We start from the raw sequence: 15,374 nt of genomic DNA, 5'->3' as shown, positions 1-15,374 counted from the left end.
TCCTACTGTCAGTCTACTGAGCCGCTCTGGTTTCCCAGCTGCTCTGGAACTGCAGGGAAGAGGAGGAGCACTTCCAATACACTGAGCCTCGCCTCCATTACAGCAAATAAACTACTTTCTTTCCATGTATCTTTATTACTAAAGGAGGCAGAGGAATAACCAAACATAAAACTCACAGAGCAGAGAGGGAGGGAGAGAGAGAAGTAATGCTAGCTGCTCAAGCTGATCTGAGCAGCATGTAAACAACAGAGATGACAGCAACCGAAAATGCCAACAAAAACACTAAGCGGCTTTTAATATGAAACGTTTACAGGTAGGGTTGAGTTTGTATTAACACGTAACGTAGTAACTTTAACACAACAAACTGAAAACGAGGCGAATTTGTACTAAAATATAGCTCTGACCAATTATAAACAAAGGGAGTTAGACATGAACGCCTGCCTCTAATACAAGTCTGTCACGTTCTGGAGTTGAGGTAAATAAAGTTGAACTACTGTGGATCCCAGGCAGAGGTTGTGCTCTGTGTGAGAGACTAAATAAGAAATATATTCTCTCTCTTCCAACTGCCTCTCTGATCATTTTACAGTAAATAAAGCTGAAATCACAGCTCTGTCTGTTATTTATGTGTTTGGTGATTTTGTCAGACGACGTCAGTTATAAAATCAGGATTTTTAATATAAGAACTAAGGAAAAGTCTTTAGGGACATCGGAAATACTTCTTTACTGTCTCAGCTGTTGTGGTTGACTGACAGCAGCTGGCAGGCCGAGAACTCAGACGCACATCATCCAAACCCATAATAAAGCACAAACTGGAGCTCGTCACAGGAAGTGGTACGACGACATGAAGGCAGCTCACAAGACGTAGAGATGAATAAACCTCTGGACAAAGTTCTCCTGGCAGATTAGAAACTGTCTCATTGTACTTAATTCTGACACTCACTGTGGTGGACAAAATAATAGGAACACGTGTCCTTATGATGGAATACAAGTCAACAACACCACAAACGGCAGCCTCCAAAAATGACCATCAAGTTGAATCCACACCTTCTAAAACAGTTTAGTAACATTATAACCTATTAGACTACATTAGTTTTAGCTAGAAGTTCCTAATGAACTAAATGTATATACACATCTCTACTGTCTTACATTACAGTCACCAGGTTTAAAAGCCTGACAGAAATGTCTTGATTCAACTCTGTGATTCTTCTCGAAGCTCTAGTTTCGTGTTATATTCTACTGATGAAGTTTCTACTTTTTCATCCACCACTTCTGAAATAAAAGAAAAATGAAGGAATGGGAAAAATTCAAGGTCTTTTTTCTGTTTTCTGGAGGAGAGCGAATTCTGACAAAAGTTCTGGATGAACTCTTCCACAACATGGAACAGTGACAGTCACATTGCATTTCACTTTATACTTGAGACAAACTTATGAATCGGACTTGTTGCAGTCAGACACTTTTGACCAGAATATTTAACTCTTAACTTTCTATTCATAGTTCCCTATCAGTTCCAGTATTAAGGATGTCAATGGTAGCAGCACCACAACACAAATATTCTTGTGACTCTAACATAATAAGAGATTTCAGGAGTGCTGGGAAAAGACATGAAAGATGGTGTTTGTTTATTTTTTTGTTGCTTAGTGTTCGTCAGTGTTAATCTTCAGTCACTGTCACTGCCGCTCTCTGAGTTCACGTACCAGTTCTCCTCTCCTGTGTTCGCCACAAACCACTGACCTGCACATCAGAACACAAACAGATCAGACATCAGTTCAGTGTAGCCAGACAAAAGGTGTAAAAGACGCTTTATTCTCAACAGACAGGTTTTCAGAGACTTTGATTCTTACCACATGGAGCTGTGTCCTCATCCTCTTCAAAGTGCTCCATGTCGTAGCTCACGAAAATATTCTGTAAAAAGAAATAGTAAAATTCATCATCACATTTTCCCTTTTCTTTATACAGTTTATTCTGCTGTGGACTAAACAAAATGAACTCCAGCACCTTGTTCCTGGTGAGTTTTTCCCAGGATCCCTGCTGTTGTTTGACCAGTTTGAGGACTGGCTCATTGGACTTCATCTCCCAGCAGCAGCGGTCCGCAGCGACGTTAACCTGAAGCTCCAGGTCGGCTCTGTAGGACCGGCCGTTCACTCTGCCACTGAACACAATCAACAGAGAGAGAGACAGAGAGAGAGAGAGAGTTAATCTGATCGAACCAGTTTTCTGGTTTCTCTCTGGCACGTTGAGCCATTTCTTCCACTGTTGTGAGATCTCTCCCAGGCCTCAGGTACCATCCTCAGGTACACCTCAGTCTGTCCTCACCTCTCCTCTGGGTGACCTCCCTCAGGTCCTCAGGCAGTCAGGAAGCCGAGTCCATCGGAGGGCGACAAGTCTGAGGTCAACGTATGAACTAATGTGCCGTGTGGTTTTTAATTTGTCTGTAATCACATGTTCCCTAAATCCTCCTCAGTGTCAGTGTGTGAACTGCAGATGAAGTTAAGATGTGAAACCGACAACTAACAACTTTGAATTTAAATTAATCTGTTGTTCATTTTTCATGAAATATGATGAATGAATGAATGAATGACTGTGGAAAAATAACCATTAACACTTGTGAAGGCAAATCCAAAGTGAGGACAGGTGTGCTATCCCGTTAACCTTCAGACAAAGCATACGTCACAGAATGTCAATATAAACATAAGTAATGAACCTCCACTGGGTTCTTTTGTTAATGCCTCAGATTTCTTCTGAGCAGTTTATATTATGTTAAATTTATTAACAACACACAGATTTATAGAATATATTTAGCCGACCCGTACAGGTGCCCCGACCAACCCTGTCCTGAGAGCAGGACACATTCCCTCACTGGCTTCCCACTTATGAACATGGTAAAGTGAGACTGTTCAGGCTGACAGCTGAGCTGGAGGTGCTACTGAAGCTCTGGTGCCCCTGTATCACCAGCGTGCCGCTACACTTTATCGCTTGTAGTTTATAGGAAACAAATGTTCTGGAGTTGCATCAGAAACGACACAGTGCTGGCTCTGAATGCTGTGGTGTGTGCTTGTTAGTGCTTGTCAAGTGTTAGCTAGTAGAGGTTGTAAATAAAAAGAACAATGTAGGTAAAACATCCAGCTGTTGTGTAATAACCATGTGACGCTAAATACTGATTTTAAAACATTTTATTACAAGCTAAAGTCTGTAGATACTTAATGATTCCATGGAACTGTAACAACAGCATCTCAAAACCAACCAGTGATAAGTTTCTCTGAATGAACTCAGATTCAGATTCATTTGATTCGATCTTGAGCTGTGACACTGTGAAGCTCCGTTGTTCAGCAATAACAGACTGCAGAAGAACTAAGACCCAACAGAGGAAAGTAACAGACTCAGTTGATGAGGTTTAATTACGTGTCCCTTCGATACGACACCACCCTGACAAACAGAAACTACTGATTTTTCTTAGTTTTAACTTGTGTGTGTGTGTGTGTGTGTGTGTGTGTTTAATTCACACAAAGGCTAGCCATGCTAAACATGTACCCGCTCCCACCGGTGTAAAGTGCTCTGGATGAGAAGCTCCACTGACTGTTGGATGTGGTCTGAAGTAAGTGAGTGATGGCAGGCGGTCTGCTCCTCACAGACCTGTAGACGACTCTGTCTGGGTAGAAGTCACAGCGCTGACTCTCGGGGTTCCTCAGCTTCATGGTGACGATCACGGAGTCGGACGTCTGGTGCCAGCGCACCTGAGGATGGAAACTGAGACAAACACATATAACGTTAGTCTGAATCAAGGTTTTACAAGAGAAGAAAACCTGCAGCTTTGCTCCGATGTAGAAACGGATCATTTAGAAACAGATGTTGGGAAACAGTGGGAAAGAATTTCCTTTTAATATCCAGATCAGTTGTCGTGCACCTTTTTGTGGAGTCATCACTGTCTGTTCCGTTAGTGACAGTGTTGACCTGGTGGCTGCTGCGTTCATCGTCACCTGCAGGCAAACCTGTACGCACGCACGCACGAACACGCATGCACGCACACACACACAGGAGTGAATGTTATTAAGTCCTCTGACTGTCTCATAGTAACATAAAAAGTGTGATGAAATGGTCATAGACATGAAGGCGTGATCTCCTGTTCTCACTGAAGTTCAGACTGTATCAGGATGAAACCTGTGGAAGTTCATTTAATTCTTATTCTTACCGTTATGACAGGAGTGGAGACGAGCAGCGAGGTCGGCTCTGGGGCAAAGTTCTCCTCCATCTCTGCTCCTGTGTTTCAAGTTTAAGAAGTCAGACAAACTGAGCAGTTAATGAGCAGTTGCAATGAACAGTGAGTTGGTAGGGAATAATATGAAGACAGAACTTCTTTTTGTCTGTTTGTTTTCAGGAACTCTTTGAAGTCGTAGTAGTAGTAAAGACACCGACCTCGCTGTGTGTTCAGCTGACTTCAGACCAGAACTGTGGTTGTTTCTCTGTTCATCTGCAGCCTGGATATCTGACCGGATATCACACACAGGGCCCAGGTGGAGTTCAGGTTCTGGTGGTGATGGGACCAGGAAGTGGTTCACTGAAGACTCTGGACTCAGTGGGTCACATGGCTCGAGTGGAAGAGGGTCAGCGAGCTTCCTGACCTCGGCCGCTCTGAAGACTTCAGCCAGAACTTCCTCCTCAGCTTTGATCCTGTTCTCCAGAGACGCAGAGTCATCCCCCAACCTACAGACGTCAACAACAACGGGCTTCACTTGGTGAAGGTGGCTGGTATATAATCCTGACATTAAGCTCCACTTAACACATCACTTGGACACCTGAGTCAGTTCAGTGTTTCCTTACCCAGATATGTCGCCCGCCTCCTTCCCGTCGCTGGCCCCGCCTTCCTGGCTCAGCGCCCTCAGCAGGTCCACATGCTCCGGGTTTCTAACTCCCATCCCAGTACTCAGGATCTCAGACTGGACGTTGTATTCGTTGATGACAGTTTTCATACCCGGGACCTGAGTCACCCGGACCTCAAACACAGGGAGTAATCAGAGTCCACAGTAATTAACATACAGGCTGAAATCTATTTCATTATGAAGCTGCTTTTGGATTGGAGAGATATTACCACCACAGACAGCGGACAATCTACTGAGGAAAACTCACCATGGGATCAACAAAGACAGTGTTTCCCAGACTGTGAACGGCTCTGGCTCGGTGCTGCAGACCTCGGATCTTCTGGCTGATGGCTCTGGTGACCTGCGGGACAAAAAGTGTCCAACTACATGAAGAACACACAACAGGTGTCTTTATAGAGGACTCATCTTTCAGCATGACGATACATGTGTAACTTTGGACAAACAACCCGAAAACAATATGGCTCTGACTCTGACTGTCGCCGGTGCAGAGGCATAAAAATGCTATAAGTTGCCCTCTCTATCTGCTTTAGTTCTGTCTCTATGTGACAGACCTGTGATTGTCCAGGGTGTGGAAGCAGCTCCAACCCCTGACATGACCCTCAAGGATGAGCAAGTATAGTATAATGACTGGATGGAAGTAAATTAATAGAGGCAATGAGATCCACAAATGGTGCTCATGTGTTTGTCTGTGTAGATGCGAGGAGGTGGACAGGAACCTTTGGGTGCCAGTCGATCTCGGCGTCCGCTGGTTTGACCCTGCAGACGATGATCTCCACGGCCTGACCGGGCAGAGAGTGGAACCGCTCCGGCAGCTGAAGGATTTGATGGGATTTCACCTCCTCCTCTTTTCCCACGTCGACAAACCGAACGAGCACCCTGAAAAACAGGCAGTCGCCTCTGACGGGCACAGAGAGGATCTTCACCCTGCAGAGGAGCACAGTTACATTACAGCCATTTCCCTGTGGAGCTTTAATACAGACAGGACTACACCGATACCAACAGTGACACAAGCTACAGTTTACAAATCAGTAAAATGAAAAGGAACCAACCTGAACTGTTTTAATGAGGTAAAGAGTCAGACCTGTGGAAGAGCTCTTCCTCCTGCACGGCGTATAATCCTCCCTCCAGCATCTCCGTGGCTCCCGGTTTCTTATCGGCGTAGTAAGACGCCATCTCAGACGCCAAGACGTCAAAACCACTGTCCTGTTTCCTGACGATACGACCGTAGAAGACCGACGCCGTCTTGATGAAGAGAGGTACGACCTGAGACGTGACAGAGTCACTACACTGCACTCATGGGTTTGATGCAGCAACAGAAACTATAGTCGCTTTGTGTCGCTTTAATCTGCATGCTTCAAAAAATGACTTTTAAACTTAAAAACACGAGCAGAGCAGAAATCAAGAAAATGTTTGTGCCATTTGAAAAGTGAATGAATTATTTTTCCTCTATTAATTTGACAATGTGAGTTAATAAAGACGGTTTGAGAGGCAGAAATCTCTGATTTACAATCAACAGCTGCTGCAACAACAAAACAAAATGATTGGAACGTCCTCACCTCTATGACTCCAGACGCAGGGAGCTCAGACTGATCCAGCTGGGAAATGAACCTGTGACGGTCGGGACACGCGCTGCTGTCTCTGCAGAGGAGAACACGCTGAGTCACATTTTGTTTTATCACACTGTAATTTTCTTATGAATGAAACAGCAGCTTTAAAAGGTGTAAATTATTTTTTGTTTTCTCTTCTGAATAATTTAAAAAGTTTCTGGTATTTGATTTTTCTGTTAAAGCTCCATGTGGCGTTTCTGTTCAAACATCAACAGAAATGGTAAAAGCAGTTCATCGTTATTAGCAGACCTGCAGACTCCGAAGCTCTTCAGGTAGCTGCACAGAGGCCTGTTGGTCTTCTGGTCTTCCCGGGCCACGTGGACGCCCTGGCCGAAGGACTGTAGCTCGGGGGGCAGCGTGGCGTCGGTGCGTCCCAGGTAACGCAGAACCCCGACGACATGACGGGCGTTCCTCTCAGAGATCAGCAGCACCGACTGGGCGTCATGACGGGAGCTGTTTGTTTGATCCTGGGAGTAAAACTTAGAGGAGAAATCACAGAAAGAGTTCATCCCGGGCGTCTGTGAAGCTGCACATGTGGATACTGAGACTGTGTTCATCATTTAAAGATTTGATCCTGAGAACAACATCGTGTTTTTACCCGCTCTGAGAGGTTTCTGAAGCGTTCCGCCATGCAGAAGAGTCGGCTGCCAAACACTTTGGGAGAAGTGGGGAAGCTGTAGTGGACGACACAAGTTGCGTCTCTGATCCCAAAACACTTCAGACACTCGTTGGTGGTCACTACAGGTCAAAGGTCAAACATTCAGAAACACAGAGGGGCAAAGCAGCGCTGCTGATGTTCAGAGAGGAAATTCAGTGAACGGCTCCAAATACTTTCACAGTTTCCAGAAATCTATTCACTCTACCCAGAATAACATGAGTGCCAGGGCCGATGTCTTTCCTCCACTGCTGGGTGACAAAGTCGAGCTGGTGCGTCGACTCCTCGTGGGCCCTGAGGCAGAACGCTGATTTGTTGCTGACGGCCTGAAGGTTAGAAAAGACACCGGTAAACCACAGGAAAAACCCTCTGGATGCTCTTTCCACTGTCAGACGTCACCATTGCACTCTATGTGTGATTATGTGTAAGGATGTAGAGTGGTGATGATGGCTGCTCGTCTCTTGTTGCTGCATCACATTCTGATATTTTGAGGCTGAGCTAAGGGGTCGATCCGTCTCTCTGCTCCACATCACAACAAATAAGACGTTTCTTAATTGGTTAATAGACAAACACACAACTTCCCATTATTGCAGACGCAGTGTGCTGAACCTTAACACAGCTAAAAAGATTTATAGCGCTGGGATGTATAACTGAAGTTGTTGTGTCACCTTGAACACATCCTCGACTTCCTGCACAGAGTTGGCGATGATCAGAGTTTTCTGGCCGACGACTGGGTTGAAATCCAACGTGCCGAGCAGCTCTGATATCTTACTGCTCTCTAGAGTCATGAGGATGATCTGAGGGAGAGAAACATTCAGGAACATCACTGGCAGCTTATATCACATATTTCTTTGACTTATAATGTAGACATTAACTTTCTATAACGGAAATGGAAATTGGATGATGCTACATGCTACAGATAAAATGCTAATCTTGATTATTTTTATCTTTATATTTTGCTATTTTAGAATCTAAAGAGCAAAGTTTACGTTGCAACAGTACTAAGTTTGAGCTGTCTGACTGACCTGATGAACGTTGCCGTAGAGAGCAGCTTCCTCGGGGACGGTCATGACAATGCAGGGGTACGGCATGTGAGTGGTTAACAAACCCTCCATGTGACTGGTCCATCGCTTCGCCACGGCAACGAGCTGCTGAGGACAGGAGGCCTTCTCCTCGCTGGAGGTCACCTTCTGGAAATGCTGCAAGATGGTCGCCATCTAACACGAGAGTATTCATGTTCATTAGGCAGATTATAAAACACATAATATCTCATTAAAGTGAAAGTTTAAAAGATGAAGTGAAGGCAGAGGAGAACAGAGCAGTTTTAGCTTCTTTTTAAAGCCAGTTACAGTTCGTTTTAACTCCAGGCTCCACTAACTGACCAGCTCCTGCAGATCTTAGAGACCTACTGGGCTCATACACATCCAACATTTCTGAAATGTATTTAGGGCCCAGACCTTTTAGTTACTTAAAGACAATAAGTAAAACTTTAAATTCAACTGACTGGAAGTCAGTGCAAAGACCTGAGAACTGGAGTTACACGCTCTCTTTTCTTAGTTTTAGTACGAACACGAGCAGCAGCATCTGAACAATGAATGAATGAAATGAAATGAAATGATCTGCAGGTCGCCAGCTAACATGAATTCCAAGCTAGGAAATTAAAAGAGAGAAGATGTCTATTAGCCTTCAGAACTACCAACAGAGTGTTGGAGTCCTCGCCTCTCTGACCTCACCACATCATTGACTTCCTGTCAGCAGCTCAGTATCTGATGAGTCTATATGTCCACTGACTGTTCACCTGGTCTGGAGCAAGAGTGAAGAGCTGGTCGGCGCCGTCCAGCACCAGATGATACAGACGCAGGAACATGAAGCAGTGAGAGGACAGCAGACGGACCAGACTGAAGGGGGTGGTCACCAACAGCAGGCCTGGTTAAAAAACAAAAAAGGAGAGTTTCCATGACAACCTCACAAATGTGGAGTCGTTAGCCAACCACTAAGCTTTGCTCACAGTTCTTTGGGATCCTGACGGTCTTGGCCTCGTCAGTCCCGGCACCCAGCAGCACGATGACCGGGTGGAGGGTGTGGGCGAGCTTGCTCTCCTCCAGCAGGTCATACACCGACTGGACCTTCTCCCAGCCTGGACACAGCAGCACCGCTATCGGCTGGACCGCAATCACATCAACACAGGAGGAACAGATCCAAACATTACAACAGCTTCCTCTGAAAACAATAATTACTAAATAATGGAGAATGTTATTGTTGTAATGGCTCAGGGACGAAATCAGCCATAAACACGTCCCTGACTGGTGTAGATTACTCACCCCTGAGCTGGAGGTGAGGGAGCTGAAGATGGAGTTGAGCAGGATGTGGGTGAGGAGCGGGGCGAGGTAGCTGAGCGGCTGGTCGGCATTGTGGGAGACGATGATGGTGTTGAATCCTCGGGCCACAGCTGGCCAGCTGTAACAGTCGGCTGGAGACAGAGCGCTGTACTGCTTCTTCCGCAGCACCTGGAGACACATCGCCGCTGCGTGAAACTCGGGGAGGTTTTACATCTGGCTTAGTTTCAGTGTGAATAAACATCCTTCCCTGATAAGACACTGTCCACAACAAGATAACACCCCCCATCTATTTCTGCTTCCTTCCAGCAGCTGCTGTGTCAGTGACAGATGTGGCTGATCAGGGGAAGGTCCATGATGGACTCAGACACCATCTGGCCCCTGAACTCCTTCATCTGCAGTTTAGAGGGAAATCCTCTGAACTGTGATGGCAGCTGTGGTTGGTACTGACGGCCTCAACCACCGTAGCATCAAACAGCCGCTGGTAGTGTCTATGTTGTTTTTGCCAAATGGTCTGAATGTCCAACTCTTGTTAAATTCCAAAACTGTAAATGTTTCAATGGTAAAAACCATTTTCAGAGCAAGTTATTTCCAATTCAATCAATTCAGTTCAGTGATGTGACTCCTCGTTTCAGGAGTTCTCAAAGTTTCCTACCATCACTTTTTCTCTTGTTTTGGTTTTTAGCTCATTTTCGTGTCTGAACAGCCTCAAATGAAACTCAGAGCGTGTTCTTGTTTACCCAGCGGAGAGCATCAGTGACGGGGGCATCATCCAGACTGGTGCAGGGCTCAATTGGGACGGCAGAGTGCACCAGGATGCCACTCCCCCTGGGATCACTGGGAACAACCTGAGGACAGTCAGGAGACATCAGGCAGTAAATACAGTGTCAACATCATGAAGACCAGCGTGCACCTGCTGCGGTTCCTTCTGGGATCACATGACACTGAGGTCTGCTAATGAACCAATACATCAACTACAGTTTAGGTGAATTTTCAAAATTGGGCCACTTGACCTGAAGTAAACACCACCTGCACAAACATCATACAAGACTTCAGGGAAAAAGCTGAGGTGCTAAAACACACAGGCCATCGTAAGCCAACATGACGGATAGAGAAAGGTCAGTTTTATGGATTCTGTCAATCCAGCAGTTTGTGTGTCACCACAACCAACAGGAACCAACAACCTTCAGGCCACAGATCTGAGCAGCGTCCCGTGTGTGTCTGTGAAGTTCAGGGTGAAATTAGAAAACCTACCACATCGTCCACAGCGTCTGGATCGGGGTTCAGAGGCTCCGGGTTCAACCACTCCAGAAGCCTGTGGCCAGACACAACCGTGAGAAGTGAAAGACTTTTAAAACTGAGAAAGAAAAACATGAAGTTTCATGTGTTTTTACCCCTAAGACACTTTTTTTTTTAACTTTACTTTTATGTATTTGTTTAATTTAAAAGCAATCACTACTTGATTGACAGGATTTTGTTTGGTTTAACTATTATAATATACTGCATATATAACTTTCAGGCAGTTCGTGTACACTACAGGAAACCAACACTCCTGTTGAGATGTACCACTGATGTCTGAGGGGAAACACTCAGTATGTTGGTGTGTGAATCCTTCCTCACCGTGAACAGGCCCGGTCCTCCTCACTCCTCCACGTCCTCTCTGCCTCCGCTGGTTCTGACTCGACTGACGTACCGGAGCTGCTCAGAGACAAAGACACGGCACCAGGTTTTACTGTACATTGTGTCTTCATCTGCCAGACATCCAAGCCGCAGCTCCACTTCTTCTACAGCTCAATAGACAAATCAGTTTGAGCAGGTAAAGAGTGCAGTTACTGAGCGAGACTGATCCGTTCACTCAACATGAGAAGAAACTAAGACTGTCGGCTCAATAAACTGATCGATCCGTCACATGCAGCTTCCTCACCTCATACGGAGAACCTCCTCCACTTGTGTCAGAAGCTCAGTCTTGTTTAAAGGGGTTAAACTGTGCAACAAAACATACATGGGAAATATTTTACATGCAATTACACTGATGCACCAAAACAGTTGTGCTTGGCAGTGTAGGTCTGCAAACTGAGCTGACCTATTTTAAATCACAGTACAACAACGCGATAAGTGACGACGAAGAGTCTTAACAGAATGTTTGATGTAATGTTGGCAGCGTACACTTCCTGTCCTGTGCAGGTGCTGGAGGCTGCGGTCGTCTCTCGACAGTCCTGCGGCTCTTCATGTTGACTGACCTGGAGGAAAAAACGAACAAAGATTCCCAGATTGTTCTGTAGTTCCTTGCTATAGAGCTGTCATTTGTTCATTTCTTTTTGTCTTCAGTGGATAAGTCAGTATAGAACCAGACAGAAACAAGGGGAGAGAGAACGAGGGGTATGACATGCAACAAAGGCCTCCAGCAGAGAGCGAGGTGAGATACAGTATGAACCCAACTACATTTGTTTCCTCTTCAGTAGAGAAATCCTACGGGCAGAAAAAGCAGGCGTTCAGGAGAAGAGAACAATAATTCACTCACACTATGAGCCGCCTGCTGGAAGCTGCTGCCAGGATTCAGAAACTTTAGGAACCTGTAGGAGAGGAGGAGTTCTCTCAGCAACAACCAGTTACATAAGATGGTGTATAATGTGCTCAGGTGAGAGGTGATGTATGTGACTGAAATCAGCTCTCACTTGAACAGACTGAGGTTTTTGGTCAGAGCTGCAGCCAGAGACGAGTCTGTGTCGTCTGAGGAGTCACTGAAACAACACGGGAGCAGGTCACTTACATTCACACACACTGTGGCAGAACTCATCCTCACCTGTGTCTCCGACCGAACCAAACATGAGCTCACCTCTCTGCAGCAGCAGGGTCAGAGCTCTTCTTTGATTGGCTGCCTGGAGTCAGTTCTCCTGTGACATCTGACCTGCCGCCTCCCTCACCCGTCTCCAGCTCATGATGTTGGCTCTGAAACAGCAGAGAGGTCAGAGGTCAGGATGGGTGGATATTCACTGCAAGTACAGACAGACAGTAACACGGTGAGCGGAGCTGCTGAACCTGAGGTGGAGAGGGTGCCATCAGCCAATCACCTGCTCCGGCTGCAACCACGCCTTGTGACATCACTGAGGGTTAAACCAGGTTAGAGTGAGTGTTGATGCCACTATGAAACAGATTCACAAACATATTTCACTTAAACGTAAAGACGGTGGACAGGCAGTCACATCAGGATGAGTACCAGGAGCCGGTTGGGTTTGTGCTGCTGGCGTGTTTGAGATCGTGGACACAGTCTGGGTTAAGATGTTTGAGGACAGCATGACGGGACATCGGTCCACCTCGTCCATCCCACTGTTTTCAGCCGACTCTCTGCTGTAATATGCAAACTTCTTGGCCACCAGGTCGTCGTTCACACAGATCTGAAAATTAAAAAAAAACTATGAAATGCAAGTGATTTGTTTCTATGAGCAAAAAAAAAAAGAAAAAAGAAAAGATTTATGATAAACTGCTCAAGAAACTGTAAGTAAAGACAAACACAATGCATAATAACAATCTTATGTATGATCTTACCTGCATTGCTCTGTTTTAAAACTAACTAACTAACTAAAGCTCTCTTTCTGAATTAATATGACTTTGAAGGGGTCAAAGTTCACCTTGACGTTCCCGATGGTGAGGTAGAGCTCGATGGAGGTGGAGTCTGACTCAGACTCGAGCAGCACAGCCTCCGTCCAAGTCGACGCTTTGATTTCAAAAGAAAAGAAACTTTCCTCAAGACTGAATAAACATTTCAACATCAGTCACAGTGCACAACAGTTTAGATCAAATGTTCTTTTTAACACGTTAAATCTCACCTTGTAGCAGGTTGTGCAGGTAGAGTGTAGCTGAGCTGTCCCACTGAGTGGACGGACTGCAGAGGAAAAGAGAAACACATCAAGCTGGAAGTCAATTTAATTTCACAATAAAGATAAAACCTCACGACACAGACACAAAATGACTGTTGGAGAAAAAGATCTGAAAAGCAGGGAAGGGCGTGTGTGTTTCAGAATATCTCAACTGCTTTAGATTTTAGATTTAAAGACTGCAGACATCCTGAAAAGTGTGTACTGTGCTTTACAAGTCCATCAACAGCAGCAAACTTGTCTTACGTAAGCTCTGCCTTCTCCTCAAAAACAGACACTCGCAGGGTTGTTGGTTTGATTCCTGCCAGGTGGAACCTCCTCACCCAGAAAGGCAGCTGGAGGAACTTTTCTGTGGCGACTCGGATCCTCGTCAGACAGAGACCAAAACACAAAAGTTAAAAATCAAGCAGCACAGATGCAAAATCAAACACACAGACATACATCAACATCTCCCTGGTATGAATACTCTTTAACATCTTAATCATCTTAGTTTTCTTGCCTCCAGGCCTTAAATAACAGCATCTTCATCTCATGCCTTTTATGCTGTTACAACAAAATGGCAGTGGTCCAGTGTTGAGGAGGACTGGTGTTGTTCTGGTCTTACTGGTCTGAGGGGACGACGAGCCGTTCTCCATGGTCGATCAGGACGCAGCGAGCCTTACAGGACACTGAGTCCATGATGATTGACTCCACCACGGCCCGACACCATGACTTCATCACTGACCAGTACACCACACACACCTGAGAGAGAAAACACCACACACATCCAATTCACCTGCGGTCCCGTTAAGACCACAGGAAGGAGTAAATGCATTACGTGTGCGTTACCTGTCCCTCTTCTATTGATGTGGGCTTCAGCTTGCGCAGGTCCTGTGTTGCGTCGTGGTAGAAGAGGTTCATCTGAACCATCAGACTGTCGTACTGTTCTGTCGTCTCTGTGTCACCACTGATGACCCGACCCCAGAGGCAGGACGGGTTCTCGACCTGCAGAGGCCAGGAGAAAGAAAGAAACTGCGTTCAGTTTTACGGACATACACTCGCTGTTCACACGATCTCCACTCCAACGACTTTGTTATTTTATACAAAAAGGCAAAATAAAGTAGATAATAGAAAATGTGGCAATTATCTATTCATAATGAACAAAAACAAAATCTATTAACTTCCACATGAAAGCAAAGAAAGAACAAAGAAAAACTGATTCTGTAAAGAGATGGGAAACAGAGGAAATACACTATATATGCATAACAAGCAACACTGCAATGTGACAGTGCAACTTTCAAGGTTTTCATAAGAACAGTCTTAATATCAATATGAGTTGCCTACAGGAAACACACACAAAAACATGACCACAAAAACTTCCCTTTAAATTGTTTTCCATAACATTCAAACAAACATAGTTAATTTAATTAATTAATTTTTTTTTTGCAAAAATCTATCCAAAAGTCTTAAATCGTAAAAGGAACATGACACGTTTAATGACGATTTTTCAAGTTATTTCATGGCTTTTCCATTTTTATTTTCCTGTTTGTTTGGCTGTTTTGTGTTATCACAATGCAATATAACATTTTATAATTACATTTCGAACAACGTTTTTAAGGAACATACACGACCAAACAACTTCACTATTAAATGTAAGTTTTAAAATTGACAGGATTTCACTTTAAGAAACACACAACATCAAAAACATAACTTCAAAAACACACAAAAAAAGGTGCGCCTTATCCACAAAACCTGCCTAACGTCCCTGTTAACGTAATTTATCTACGTATCCACGGTTAACGGTTGACGTTAGCTAACGTTAACTCCATGAAAAGTTCACTTACCTTCAGAATTGATATTTTCAGCATTGTTTGTGGGTCCGTTGCTCAACAGCCACGTCGTAAAAACAACACACACTGCAAAAAAAAAACCCCAACACATCCAGTTCATTAAATTTGCTTTAACAGTCGGTGAAAGCCAAATCACGATTTAACGTTGAGCTGCAGTCGACATTCAATAACACCTGAGGCTAACTGACCCGCGGCTGT

General features: G+C 44.8%; 1 protein-coding gene across 1 annotated transcript; it reads right to left on the bottom strand.

Moving 5' to 3' along the window:
• Positions 1–1,657: 1,657 nt before the first annotated feature.
• Positions 1,658–15,194, bottom strand: tdrd12 (tudor domain containing 12). Its single transcript, XM_022764542.1, has 35 exons — positions 15,171–15,194; positions 14,176–14,331; positions 13,952–14,088; positions 13,594–13,713; positions 13,300–13,355; positions 13,102–13,187; positions 12,690–12,867; positions 12,512–12,576; positions 12,309–12,421; positions 12,148–12,213; positions 11,994–12,045; positions 11,639–11,712; positions 11,093–11,170; positions 10,727–10,787; positions 10,213–10,320; positions 9,458–9,643; positions 9,145–9,298; positions 8,935–9,062; positions 8,162–8,353; positions 7,805–7,933; positions 7,345–7,462; positions 7,080–7,219; positions 6,731–6,960; positions 6,431–6,512; positions 5,956–6,137; positions 5,591–5,798; positions 5,122–5,214; positions 4,816–4,988; positions 4,411–4,698; positions 4,187–4,254; positions 3,902–3,974; positions 3,631–3,744; positions 1,996–2,149; positions 1,842–1,902; positions 1,658–1,731 (listed from the first exon to the last, which is right to left on the bottom strand). The coding sequence occupies exons 1-35, from the start codon at positions 15,192–15,194 to the stop codon at positions 1,658–1,660; spliced, it is 4,221 nt and encodes a 1,406-aa protein (XP_022620263.1).
• Between the last annotated feature and the right edge of the window lie 180 nt (positions 15,195–15,374).

This window comes from Seriola dumerili, unplaced genomic scaffold (genome assembly GCF_002260705.1).
Source record: "Seriola dumerili isolate Sdu_G_001 unplaced genomic scaffold, Sdu_1.0 BDQW01000550.1, whole genome shotgun sequence".
NCBI classification, from domain to species: domain Eukaryota; kingdom Metazoa; phylum Chordata; class Actinopteri; order Carangiformes; family Carangidae; genus Seriola; species Seriola dumerili.
This window is presented reverse-complemented; position numbering and strand designations above follow the sequence as displayed.

Excerpts from the sequence above, each read along its gene's own strand:
- tdrd12 (XM_022764542.1), bottom strand. The coding sequence starts at position 15,194 with ATGCTGAAAATATCAATTCTGAAG. Across the intron at positions 12,046-12,147 it reads AAAAACCTCAGTCTGTTCAA|GTTCCTAAAGTTTCTGAATC; the intron begins GTGAGAGCTGAT and ends CCTCTCCTACAG. Across the intron at positions 10,321-10,726 it reads CAGACGCTGTGGACGATGTG|GTTGTTCCCAGTGATCCCAG; the intron begins GTAGGTTTTCTA and ends GACTGTCCTCAG.